The sequence below is a fragment of the Sardina pilchardus genome, chromosome 8, assembly GCF_963854185.1.
Source record: "Sardina pilchardus chromosome 8, fSarPil1.1, whole genome shotgun sequence".
NCBI classification, from domain to species: Eukaryota; Metazoa; Chordata; class Actinopteri; order Clupeiformes; family Clupeidae; genus Sardina; species Sardina pilchardus.
The window spans coordinates 30592418-30606292 of NC_085001.1; the positions used below are offsets into that span (position 1 = coordinate 30592418).

Genomic DNA, 13875 nt, shown 5'->3' on the forward strand with positions numbered 1-13875 from the left:
CACCACGCTCGTCTACTTCGGAGCGAAAGCCCTGAGGGCCAGTGAGAGGAGACACGTGAGTATGGAGGGGACATACAAGCAGCACTTATACATACTGTACATACATTCAGCTAGGCAGCTATACAGTACTTATAGATACATAATTTACAAACATTCAGCTAGGCACAGCATACAGTTCTTATACATTGAGCTTGGTATATTTTGGCACATTTTGATCTTTGCTAGCCCAGAGCTAACTTACAATGCAACTTGCCATTGGCAGTTAGCTTCAATTAACTCCCGGATCGCCTTATATGGGCAAAGATGGCAGCTTTGTATCCTTTTTGTAGGCGAACTTCAGAGGTCTATTGTTGATGACGCATCCTTAGTTCAGTTCAGAACTGGTGGATATGCGGGCTGGTTCACTAGATAGCACCACGGTTCAAAGACTTTCGAACGGCACCAGTTCAACATCAGGTTCGCTTTCGGTGGAAAGCCGCCTTATGTCACGCTCCTCATTTGATAAGTCAGCGCTGCATGAATTTACTCTGTGTCTTGCTCCTGTTTTGACTGCAGTACAAGTCCACACCCTGTAAGAAGATCACTCTGACCGGGTGGATAGCTGTGCTCCCAGACGATCCTGACCATCCCAACATTTTCCAGTTGAATGACCCTGATAAAGGTAATAAAACCTGATACTGGTAAATATACTTGACACTCGCAAGGGCTCCCTCCTATAAGTTTCCTGCCAGTCGGGTATGAGAATAATATTTTACTATAAAACATATAGTTTTATATATATGTGCAAAATGTATTATACATGTGATTTATTTTAATAACTATTTTTCATTTACATGGGGGTAACGAATCATCAAATTTGGGCTTCTTAGTTGATCTACACTTTATATCTGGCATAGTCTATGGAGGTAAAAATGCAAGTTTGTTTTGGAAAAGGTATTGTTATGCATTGCGACGTTGTTCTATTAGGCATACGTGTGTAAAAAATATTTTCAGCTGAAATTAGTTTAATTAGTTCTCTTTCAAACATTCGTTCGGTATCTCAATATGGTAGACGCCCTCTGGCGTGACCAACCACGGAAGCACCAATTACACCACGTCTGTCGCAGACAGACCAATCACAGCTGTGATACGGAGGCCTGCCCTCTGTATTTATACCACAGTATCACCAGCTATTTGCCATTCTTGCACTCTTCCCCGTGAAAACTACTTTGCACCGAAGTCTCTGCTCTTCGTTTGCAGACTACCGTCAAGGCTGGTCGTTGAATGCAGGGATTTCTCAAGGATAAAGTTCATTCTGTCCCTTTTCAAGCTAACGCGTCAAGGCGAGCTGCTCGCATCAAGCGAATTCTTCTGTCGCTTAAAGGGAATATTTTCGAAGTTAACGCGCCGAGGCGAACTCTCGAATTGACTATGGCTCAGGCTATAGCTAACGCTAGCTCTGCTGCTAGCCCTCCGGGGGCTGGCGCCGCTTCCCCTGGACCCCGCTCCTGCCCCTCCAATTGTGGATTTAAGATATCGGGGAAGGACCCCCATCCCTTGTGCATTGCTTGCGTGGGGGTGAAGCACGCTCAGCAGTCTCTGGTCGACCCAGAGGTCTGTACCAATTGCAGGGGCATGCAGCAGCGGATCCTGGAAAGGCGCCTTCGAGTGGCGTCGACGTCGAAGGACGACCCATGCCTCTCAGCTGCCCAACCGAGCGAGCAGAGGCCATCCGCCTCTGCTTTACTGGGCGGCTCCTGGGCGGACTTTGTGTTAACTCTCCCCTGCCTCCTTTGTTCGACGACCAGTTGTTGGACGAGGGTCAGAATGGAGCGGAGGAGGACGATGATGATGAGGCGTACGCGCATCTCCTCGGTGAGAACGAGGACGATGAGGAGGATGGCGTTCTCCCGCCGACCCAGGCTAGCAGGCCAGCTAGCGCTGCTAGCGGCAGCCCCGAACAGGTGGATTTCAGCCTCCTCGAGGTCTGCAGAAGAGCCGCAGCAAAGCTTAAGATTGACTGGCCTTTCTCACGGGAGCCCCCCTGGGAATGGTGTCTCTGAGGAAAGTGATAACGACAGACGCTTCCCTGACAGGCTGGGGGGCGGTGTACGAAGGCAGAACAGCAAACGGAGTCTGGCCTCTGCACCTCCACAGCCACCACATAAACGCCCTGGAGCTACTGGCGGTGATTTTGGCGTTAAAACACTTTCTCCCTTTCATCCGCAACTGTCATGTTTTGATCAGGTCGGACAACACAACCGTGGTCGCTTACATCAACAGACAGGGCCGTACGTGCTCCCTACAGCTTCACAGGCTGGCACGCGGACTTGTGCTGTGGTGCAGCGCGCATCTTGCCTCGATAAGCGCCACACGCGTCCCGGGAGTCCTGAACACGGGAGCGTACTTACTCTCCAGGGGGAACCCTCTCTACGGACAGTGGAGGCTTCACCCTCAGGTAGTCGAGATGATTTGGGAGAGGTTCGGCAAAATTGCCGTAGATCTCTTCGCCTCGCACGAAAGCGCGCACTGTCCCCTCTACTTCTCTCTAGCGGACACAGATGCGCGTGGCCAAACGTGCTGCTTTACGCGTTCCCTCCAATGAGTCTCATCTCTGTCACTGCTCCTCGTGGCCCCCCTCTGGCCAGGGAGGATGTGGCTATCAGAGATAACGCAGCTCCGCCAAGGAGAACCGTGCCAGCTCCCTCTGCAGCGGGACCTTCTCTCCCAAGCGCGAGGTCAGATATTTCATCCCCAGCCCGACCGGCTGGCTCTCTGGGTCTGGCCCCTGAGCGGTTCAACTTGAATGTGATTGGCCTCCCTGATAACGTGATCGGCACCATTCAAAGCACTCGAGCACCCTCCACACGCACCCTATATGACAACAAGTGGCATGTGTTTGAAAAGTGGTGCAGTGACAAGCATATTGTGCCCTTCCAGTGCAATGTTGCTAATGTGATGTGCTTTTTGCAGTCATTGTTGGATAAGGGTAAGGCCTTCTCCACAATTAAAGTATATTTAGCAGCTATCTCCGCTTGTCACGTTGGGTTTGACAAGACGTCAGTGGGCAAGCACCCTCTGGTGTGTCGCTTTATGAAGGGGGCACGCCGTCTGCGCCCAGCGACGGAACGTCTTTTCCCGTCTTGGGACCTGCCTTCGAACCTATGGACGGAATTGAGTCGAAGCTGCTCACGCTCCAGACTGTTCTCTTGCTAGCACTCGTGTCAGCTAAGCGAGTGGGGGAATTACGAGCCCTGTCAGTGCATCCCTCCTGCTTGCAGTTTAACCCTTTATTTAATAAAGTGGTTCTACAGCCCAACCCCGCTTTCGTCCCGAAGGTCGTTGATTCATCTTACAGATGTAATTCTTTTGACCTGGACGCGTTTCATCCGCCTCCCTTCTCCTCGGAGGAGGCGAGACTCCACTGTCTGTGCCCGGTTTGTGCGTTACGCATTTACGTGGACAGGACAAAGACTCTTAGAAAGAGTAATCAGCTGTTCGTGTCATGGGTCACTTCACATCGGGGACTCAGCCCAGCGTTTATCTCACTGGTTGGTGGAGGCTATTGGTTTAGCGTACGAAACTAGGGGCTTGCCGCTCCCTGAGCGTCTCAGAGCGCACTCTACAAGGGGTATGGCTACATCCTGAGCGCTATTTAGAGGAATATCAGTCTGTGATATTTGTGCAGCTGCCTGTTGGGATAATCCCCATACTTTTATGAGGTTTTATCGATTGGATGTTACTGCGCCCTCACTAGCGCAAGCAGTCCTCAGTGTTGGTGCTCGTGTTGTCTGACCAGTACACGAAACTTGAATAGTGTTCAGTGTCTGTGTTTTACATGTGGGCATGTCACGTCTGTTGCGAGCATGCAATCCGGGAGTTGCCGATATAGTGAAATACCGAACGAATGTTTGAAAGAGAACGTTTGGTTATTTACATAACCCGGTTCTCTGATAACAGAGTGAGGTATCTCACCACACTTCCCTTCTTGCAGTCATGCACAGGGTAGAGCGCATGCTGTGAATGGCAAATAGCTGGTGATACTGTGGTATAAATACAGAGGGCGGGCCTCCGTATCACAGCTGTGATTGGTCTGTCTGCGACAGACGTGGTGTATTTGGTGCTTCCGTGGTTGGTCACGCCAGAGGGCGTCTACCATAGTGAGATACCTCACTCTGTTATCAGAGAACCGGGGTTATATAAATAACCTAACGTGACCAAGCGATTTGATTCATGCACGAAGCGCCATCTAGCTATCATTATGTGTAAGTAACAGCTTCCCGGTCTGAGGACTCAGTGGTCTTTTTGCCGCCTCAGCCGCGTTTTAAGTAGTTCACAGCACGGCGCTTCTAGAAGGAAGTCAAAGCGGTTTGATGACCGGGGTGTGGCACTTCTAGGTATAAGTGGGTCAGAACGGCACGGCGCTTCTAGTGTTAAAGAGATGGTGGTAGTTAAAGGGATGACTGTTAAAGGGATGGTGGGTAAAGGCATGGTGTGGAAAGGGATGTAGCAGAGCCCATTAATGGAGAGCAGGTCCACTTGCTATTAACTCCATTGTACCTGCAGTTCCTGTTGCAGTTCCACTAGGGGCGATCACGAGCAAGTGATCAAACAATGGGGGTCTATGGGGCTAGACGGCTAAATTGGTCTGTTTCACCTGATTGTCATTAAAAAATCGAAGATTGGATTTTAGTTTCTGCAAGCTCAATATGGGTTATAGGTCGAAAGTTGAATGAACAATTACTCATGGCCCTTTGGTTTCTCACAGGCTTGGTCGTTGTTGCCCATAACACACTAGCACCCTGCTAATGAATGACGTCATTGACACGTTTGAAAGGCTTTTTAGAGCAATTAAGGGACTTAAAAAATCTAATACTCAGTCGTGTATATTTTCCTTGACCCCCCTTTCACATGCAATATTCCGATTTCTACACAAAAAAAATATATCCAGAGAAAAGTGGATTTTAGGAGAAACTCCATTCACCTCCATTCATTCTCCACTTGCTCGCGATCGCCCTCTAGTTGAGGTACCATGCGGAAGTATTCAGCGAGTGGTTGTTCTCCCCTTATTAGACATTCTCTGGATGTAGTTTTTAGGGATGGTGTGTAAAGGGATGGTGTGTAAAGGGATGGTGTGTAATGGGATGGTGGTTAATGGGATGGTGTGTAATGGGATGGTGTGTAAAGGGATGGTGTGTAAAGGGATGGAGGGTAAAGGGATGGTGTGTAATGGGATGGTGGTTAAAGGGATGGTGTGTAAAGGGATGGTGTGTAAAGGGATGGAGGGTAAAGGGATGGAGGGTAAAGGGATGGTGGCAAAGGGATGGAGGGTAAAGGGATGGCAGTTACAGTTTTTTCCAATCGTTTACAGACTAAAATTAAGATGATCAGACAGTTAGCCAAACTTAACACTTAAGAAGCAAAATAACTGCGCAGGGTAGTACAACAGTAAGCACAAATTCAACTTCACACTTTTTGCAAAACATTACATACACTGGCCCTCATTTATGAAACGTGTGTACGACCAAAAACAGGCGTACGCTTGTTTCCACGCAAAGTATGCCATTTATCAATGTGAACGTGATCGGTGCTATACGTTCAAATCTCACATCTAGTCTGAACTCGCATACGCAAGTTTTTCAGGCGGCATAGCACTGTGCAGCAGTAAATCGCCGATGGATTACAAAGTTGATGAGTTGAATTTATGGACTATCTCGGACATAACATCTTTCCTGTACATGTGCAGCCTATTTGCTGTAATGTAGCATATTATATTGACACATTTGATGGCTTAGAATAGCCATAGAAGATGATACTACTTTCTCTTTGGCAAACTCAACATTTATGAATTATATATTTTAAATTACTTTCAAAGGGCAAATTTCAGTGTCGTATGGTTTTGGAATGAATGTATTTATAGTATGATGCGTTCTCTCTGTGAAAATAAAGTCTGTTGCGCTTAAATCGCTCTAGTTTCCCGCCTTCCTTGACGACAGCTTCTAGCTGTCAAAATGAACAAGGTTCAGCTGGACGTGACTGTGGCTCGAGATCACTAATGATCTCTTTTGGACGTATAATGCACCTTCATGTCGTAAATTCTAGGGGCGAGGTAATTAAAACGAGCATAATATAGGGGCGTGATATAAATCACGCTTGTTTCCAGCCGCCACATTTATCAACACACGTTTATTCTTACGCTGGAATTGGAGTGATATGAAAGTGATGAATCACACGTGAGCCCCATCGTATAGATGATTTCTGCGCTCAGATGTACGCTGGTTTCTACGCTCGGTTGATAAATGAGGGCCAGTGAATGTTAAAACGTAAAACACATTTTCACACCTTAGACACAGATAAAGATTGTAAGGTACTTCCTTCTCATTACAAAGCCCTGGCTTGCCAATGACCACACTAATACAGTTTTTTCCAATCGTTTACACACAATTTTGAAAACAGGGCTCTTTTTGTCTAAACACATCACACAATTAAACAAACACATCACCCAATCAGCAGAACATAACAGATTGTTAGCAAAATGAAATATTTCTGTCAAAACAATAAACACATTGATAAAACCTTATACTGTTCTCATATCACTAACACATTCTTTGAATGATTCCACACTGTCACTATCTTATACACACCAACACAATAAATTCAAAACACATCTGTAAAAACCCTCTTCCAATATATGGATCTGACATATGCAATGCACAAAACTGATGCTGCAGACAATATTCATTTCATTCACTGTACCATACAGTATGTTCAGTTACAGTGACTGTCAATCAACAGAAAATGGCAAAATTATAGTTCTTACAACTGTAAAATGTAGAAAAATAAAAATGTGTACACAAAAGTAAAAAGTACTGTACACTTACAGTCACTGAAGAAAAACTGAAGCAACAATACAAACAAGTAACAACAATACGTAACACTCTAATCATCTCTCCGTCTAGCTGGATCAAGCCATGAGAGTTCATCCACACCACAGGCTATGGGTGCCTCTCATTTGGGCTTTTATACATCCTCCCTCGTTCCTCGGGCCTCGATCCTCACTGATCGACATAAAGAATAATGGGGCGAAAAACAATGGGATAGTCTATCCAGTGTTAGTTATAGATCAGTGGGAACGCCCCTCGAGGATCGCGCATAACACACCTGAGTGCTGCGTTTTCAATTTTGCACATGTGTGCTTACACACCTGGTAGATGTGATTATTCAATTTGTTCATTAGTGTGGTCATTGGCAAGCCAGGGCTTTGTAATGAGAAGGAAGTACCTAACAATCTTTATCTGTGTCTAAGGTGTTAAAATGTGTTTTACGTTTTGACATTCACTGTGTGTAATGTTTTGCAAAAAGTGTGAAGCTGAATTTGTGCTTAATGTTGTACTACTCTGCGCAGGTGTTTTGCTTCTTAAGTGTTAAGTATTGTTAACTGTCTGATAACCTTAATTTTAGTGTGTATGCGATTGGAAAAAACTGTAAACAAATTGAATAATCACATCCACCAGAGGGGTATTTCACAAAACCTAGATAAGGGATTAAGCCGGGTTTTTTTGGTTATCCTGGATGAATTTACCCTCGACTCGGTTTCACAAAAGAGATGCTACATAAGTTGCCATGGGAATTTATTCTCTGAAGCTAGCCTGCTCCCGACCAGGCTAACAGCCAAGATAAGTTAATTCTAATGGTAATTACATTATCTGATTGGTTCAGCTAGCTGTCATTCAAATCAGACCTGCATGTGATTTTTGAAAGAGCTGTATTCCATTTATATACTATTTGCTACTTGCATTTACTCGCAAAACACAACAGAATGTCTGCCCAATACCATTTAGATATCATTTAAATTATGGTGGCCTTATAATTAATTACAAAATCGTTGTTTGCATCTTTTTTGACTGACGTTTGATGAATAGCCTACTGTAGTAGTTGATTGGAAGTGGAGGGGACATATTTCGAAGGTGTTTTCAACTAATTTGGTTTAAAGACAGAATAAAGTAGCCTATATAGTCATACTTTGTGCATCTTTGCGGAGGCAAGCGCTTTCTTAATGACGTTGCGTGCTGAGACAAGGAAGCTCTCACACGTGGGTACATACGTAAATTTGCATTCAGTTGGTCTGCCACACCTACTCCCGCTATGTAACAGAAATAATCATGATTCCCCATCCAAAAAAGTAAAACTTTACCTCGTTGTTGTCTATATCAAAAGCGGTTGTTAACTTTGTGTGCAAGACGCTATTTTCTGCGTCTTTTTTATTCCAACCGTGAGTTATTTGGTGGAGAAACGAGAACGCGCACACATCCCGAATAACTTACACTTGGCTTGACATAGACGCTCCTGTTCATCCTGGATTGGCGTTAGTGAAACGAGTTTAGCAAGGATGACTAGAGAACGCTATGTCAAACCTGGCTTTATCGATTATCTCGGATGTCTTAATTCTGCTTTTGTGAAATACCCCTCTGGGGCCTATTTCACAAAACCAGAGTAAGTAGATCCAAGATAAGTGACGACACACGCGGTTGACCAAGCCTGGTCAAAGTAAACATGCAAAACACGTTTCACTAATGCTGAGCGCAGATGAGTTGAGGCGGCTAGGTCAAGCCAGGTGTAAGTTATTCGGTATGTGTGCGCGTTCTCGTTTCTCCCCCAAATAACTCACGGTTGGAATAAAAAAGACGCGAAAAATAGCGTCTTGCACACAAAGTGAACAACCGCTTTTGATATAGACTAACAACGAGGTAAAGTTGTACTTTTTTGGATGGGAATCATGATTATTTCTGTTACATAGCGGGAGTAGGTGTGGCAGACCAAGTGAATGCAAATGTACGTATGCACCCACGTGTGAGAGCTTCCTTGTCTCGGCACGCAACGTCATTAAGAAAGCGCTTTGCCACCGCAAAGATGCACACAGTATGACTATATATATCTTAATTTGTCGAATTAGTTGAAAACACCTTTGAAAAATGTCCCCTCCACTTCCAATAAACTACTAGGCTATTCATCAAACGTCCGTCAAAAAATAAGCAAACAACGAGTATGTTATTAATTATAAGGCCACCATAATTTAAATAACATCCATATGGTATTAGGCAGACATTCTGCTGTGTTTTGCGAGTAAATGCAAGTAGCAAATAATATATAAATGGAATACAGCTCTTTGAAAAAATCGCATGGAGGTCTGATTTGAATGACAGCTAGCAGAACCAATCAGATAATGTAATTACCATTAGAATTAACTTAGCTTGGCTGTTAGCCTGGTCGGGAGCAGGCTAGCTTCCAAGTATAAATTCCCATGGTAACTTATATGTGATCTCTTCTGTGAAACCAAGTCAAGGCTATGTTCATCCAGGATAACCCAGTAAGCCTGTCTAAATCCCCTATCTTGGTTTTGTGAAATACCCCCCTGGTGTGTAAGCACATATGTGCAAAATTGAAAACGCAGCACTCAGGTGTGTTATGCAGTCTTGCCTTGCCAACGAAGACATAAGGTGCTTCACAACATCCTCGATGCTCGATCCTCGAGGGGCGTTCCCACTGATCTATAACTAACACTGGATAGACTATCCCATTGTTTTCGCCCCATCATTCTTTATTATCGATCAGTGAGGATCGAGGCCCGAGGAGCGAGGGAGGATGTATAAAAGCCCAAATGAGAGGCACCCATAGCCTGTGATGTGGATGAACTCTTATGGCCTGATCCAGCTAGACAGAGAGATGATTAGAGTATTACGTATTGTTGTTACTTGTTTGTATTGTTGCTTTAGTTTTTCTTCAGTGACTGTAAGTGTACAGTACTTTTTATTTGTGTACAGATTTTTATTTTTCTACACTTTACAGTAGTAAGAACTATAATTTTGCCATTTTTTGTTGATTGTCTTGTCACTGTAACTGAACATAATGGTACAGTGAAAGAAATGAATATTGTCTGCAGCATCAGTTTTGTGCATTGCTTGATGAGGGTTCATCAAAATATTTTTGTCATCTAAATTATCCTAATGCTCTCAAACAATATGTCTGAATAAGATCCATATACATGTATTAGAAGAGGGTTTTTACAGATGTGTTTTGAATTTATTGTGTTGGTGTGTAGAAGATGGAGACAGTGTAGAATCATTCAAAGAATGTGTTAGTGATATGATACAGTATAAGGTTTTTTATCAATTTGTTTATTGTTTTGACAGAAATATTCCATTTTGCTAACAACCTGTTGTGTTCTGCTAATTGTGTGTGGTGTTTGGTTAATTGTGTGAAGTGTTTAGAAAAAAAGAGCCCTGTTTTCAAAATTGTGTGTAAACGATTGAAAAAACTGTAAAGGGATGGCGGGTAAAGGGATGGCGATTAAAGGGATGGTGGTTAAAGGGATTGCACTGTCCCAGCTGATGGCACGTGTGTTCTACAGGAAATGTTTACAAGTTCCAAACCGGGTCACGGTTCTCTGCCATCATCTGGCACAAGCACCTGGAGGAGGCCTGTCGGAGCAGCCGTCCTCAGGTAACACACACACACACACACACACACACACTTCAGCTCCATACTCACACACATACAATCACATATGAATATCTGCACAACATGTAAAATGTAAAAGTGCAAATATCTGCACAAAGTGTAAAAGTGCATACCTGTAGAAATGTACTGAGCTACTCGTCTTGATGTGCTTCTTGCCTTCAGGCCCCTGCCAACCTCATGTCATTTGAGTAGCTGCCAGAAGAGGGTGCTATTGAGCATGACACATCAGCCTCCATCAGCAGTAACAGCAGTGATGAGGAGGATCCACTCTGCGGTGGGTGGCCCTTGGGGCCTTGTATTCTGGTGAGAGGTCCTGCCTTTGTTCTACAAAGCCAAGAGGACACTGGGACTCTGGACCCGAGGCTGAGGCATCCCAGCTGGCCTTTCCCAGCTCCTGGACATGGAGGAGTGCAGTGTGTCTCTCTCGCTGGGCAAGCTGGTGTGTGTGTGTGTGTGTGTGTGTGTGTGTGTGTGTGTGTGTGTGTGTGTGTGTGTGTGTGTGTGTGTGTGTGTGTGTGTGTGTGTGTGTGTGTGTGTGTGCGCGCGAGTGTGAGCATGCCCAGTTGATGTGCATACTAGCATACAGCCCTGGAGACTCCTGTGTACATTACACACACACACACACACACACACACACACACACACTGCCACATCAAGCATGATTGTAAATAAACTGTACATATCATTCCAAGTGTTGTTTAATTTAATATTTCTTGTAAAACAAGTGCCAACTGATGTGTTCATGTTATTCAGATATTCATCTTAAATATTGAATGGTTGTGTCTGCACACACACACACACACACACACACACACACACACATTGTGGTGATGTTTGCGCAAACACACACAGACTGAATCATCTTACCCATTACCCATTACTCTCTCTCTCTCTCTCTCTCTCTCTCTCTCTCTCTCACTCTCTCTCTCTCTCACACACACACACACACACATCTGATCTCACATGACAAGAACACTGAAGCCACATGTGTGTGTAAATGACAGCATCTGCTGGTTTAAGTGTGTGACTGAGACTGACTGTTTTCCAATGTTTAGTATTTGTGTCCTGGACTTGATAGTATTTATGGTGGTCTAACTGTTGATGAAGTTGTAGTGTAGTGTTCCTATCATATCCAGTACTTTCTACACACACACACACACACACACACACACACACACACACACAGTAGCATTGTGAAGTGTGAAAGTGTAATGAGCCATACAGATGTGAAAGACTGAGTTTTGTAATTGTAAATAAATCATCAGCTTTTGTTCTTCAGAACTGTAATACAGTATGACCTCACAAGAGTGAGAAGTGTACCTGCACTCCACCTACACCAAGTATTTACACAAATATCCTCCTGTACCCACACAGACACAGACACGCACGCGCACACACACACCCACGCCCACACACACACACACACACACACACACACAGGTTGGGACAGTTTGGTCACTGGTGCACTATACATAACTCCTGTATGAAACCTGTATGGCCCTGTATGGTGTGTGTGTAATCTCAAAAGTGTCGTTTGAAACTGGACCAGAGATGGACTGCGGAACAGTCTGCCTGTGTGATTTGGGTTTGTTTGTTTATTTGTTTGTTTTTTAATACCACATGTGTCATGAATGCTGTATTATCTACCATAAATGGGTGACCTCACATTTCAGCTTGTTGTTATGTGTTGATCCTTAACCACTTAGAGTTTGGAAAGGGTGTATTTAGTCACACACACACACACACACACACACAGTAGAATACCATGGAGGTGATGTGAGACATTGCCATGGCGGTATAAGCCAACAACACCACGACCACGAGGTGCTATGCGAAGGAACTGGGCTAAAATGCTTCAATATTAGCCTCTAATTATCACAAAAACAGTAATAGTGAGGCCCGTTTAAATGAAGACAAAACAGCAGTAGGGTGACTTTAACAGCTGTCAATCAACCTAATAGACTTCTCCTCTCAAACTGTGTTAGAAAACACCTGTAGACAAAGCTGGATAAGTCACTGAACTACACCATCAGACAGAGCTGGATAAGCCACTGAACTAATCTGTTGATTGTGCCGTGTTGCTTCTGTAGGTCTCCCACATTCAGCTGGTGATCTGTTCCAAAGGTAAATCCCAGATCACAATAACTTCACTGCTGATCTAGGAGCTATCCAATACCCATGGTAGAGTGTGTGAGTGAATGTGGTCTGGACTGTACAGGAGTGTCATCAAAGATCCTTCATTACTCCGCTTTAACCCTCTCTGGTGTCATTGTGTCAGTCATGCTGTAGAAGGCCAAAGTTCCTGCCCTCTGTTCTGGATCTGGCCACTAGAGGGTGTTGTGTCTTGAATGTGGAGTTGTGTCCTGAATGAGGAGCCTTTTGAATCTAGTTTCAGGCAGGGTTTCAGACACACACACTCTGACACAACCTGTACTGATGTCTGACCCCAGACCCTCATTCATAACAAGCAACTATAAAATGATTGATAAACAAACATGTATTACTGAGTTGATTACATGACTCATGCCATCGTTAATAGTGATATTTTTTTATTTAAAAAAAGGGTAAATTTAACATCTGCCATAATATCTGATTCGTTTAGACAGAGATTGAGTCAGTTGATCTTACATCAGATGTACTTTTTATTTAATCTCTTGACTACAACCTCATGAATAATATTTACTACTCAACTTAATGAACTTCACTTTCAACCTTCCATCAGACACGTGTCCAATCACAGAGTGACTAAAGGCCTGAACACCTGGGGGACAGGAAGGACAGTTAGGGAGAGGAAATGGATTGTGGGAGAGAGGATCAGAGGGGGTGAAACACTGGGCTCATCAACACATTTCCCACCCAATCATTTATGCGTGGTGTGCTGATGTGTGTTCCAGCAGAGGTCCAGACACTGTAATATCTGCTGGGCTCCAGAGATGAGGGAGTGTATTTGGTCTTTTGTTTTCCCCAAGAACACACAGTCTCAGGCAGCTGATGAGATGGTAAGTCTATTTGTGTGTGTGTGTGTGTGTGTGTGTGTGTGTGTGTGTGTGTGTGTGTGTGTGTGTGTGTGTGTGTGTGTGTGTGTGTGTGCGTGCGTGTTTGTGCGTGTGTGTTTGTGCGTGCGTGTGTGTGTGTGTGTAGATGTGACAACAGCATCTATCTGTATCTTGGGTCTTTACATTTTTGTCCTGCTACATATGGTGTGGGTCATACCAGCTTCACTGATGATCCAGTTAGTATCCAAAACCCAGGGTAGAGTGTGTGAGTGAATGTGGTCTGGACTCTGTGCAGGAGGGTCATTGTGTCAGAGATGCAGTAGAAGGCCAGAGTTCCTGCCCTGTGATCCACTCCTATTCTGGAGCTGGCCACTAGAGGGAG

The 13875-nt window shown here is 44.4% G+C and overlaps 1 protein-coding gene across 3 annotated transcripts in view; it reads left to right on the forward strand.

Moving 5' to 3' along the window:
• The window catches only part of LOC134089193 (ras-specific guanine nucleotide-releasing factor RalGPS1), a 175439-nt gene extending 163270 nt beyond the window's left edge, over nucleotides 1-12169 (forward strand). For all 3 annotated transcript variants that reach the window (XM_062543549.1, XM_062543550.1, XM_062543548.1), the window contains 4 exons: nucleotides 1-55; nucleotides 556-661; nucleotides 10388-10479; nucleotides 10660-12169. The exon at nucleotides 1-55 is cut by the window's left edge and continues 38 nt beyond it. In XM_062543549.1, the coding sequence (XP_062399533.1) occupies nucleotides 1-55; nucleotides 556-661; nucleotides 10388-10479; nucleotides 10660-10689 (283 nt within the window). In that variant the 3' untranslated portion in view covers nucleotides 10690-12169. The remainder of the gene's footprint in view (nucleotides 56-555; nucleotides 662-10387; nucleotides 10480-10659) is intronic.
• The last annotated feature ends 1706 nt before the right edge of the window (nucleotides 12170-13875 follow it).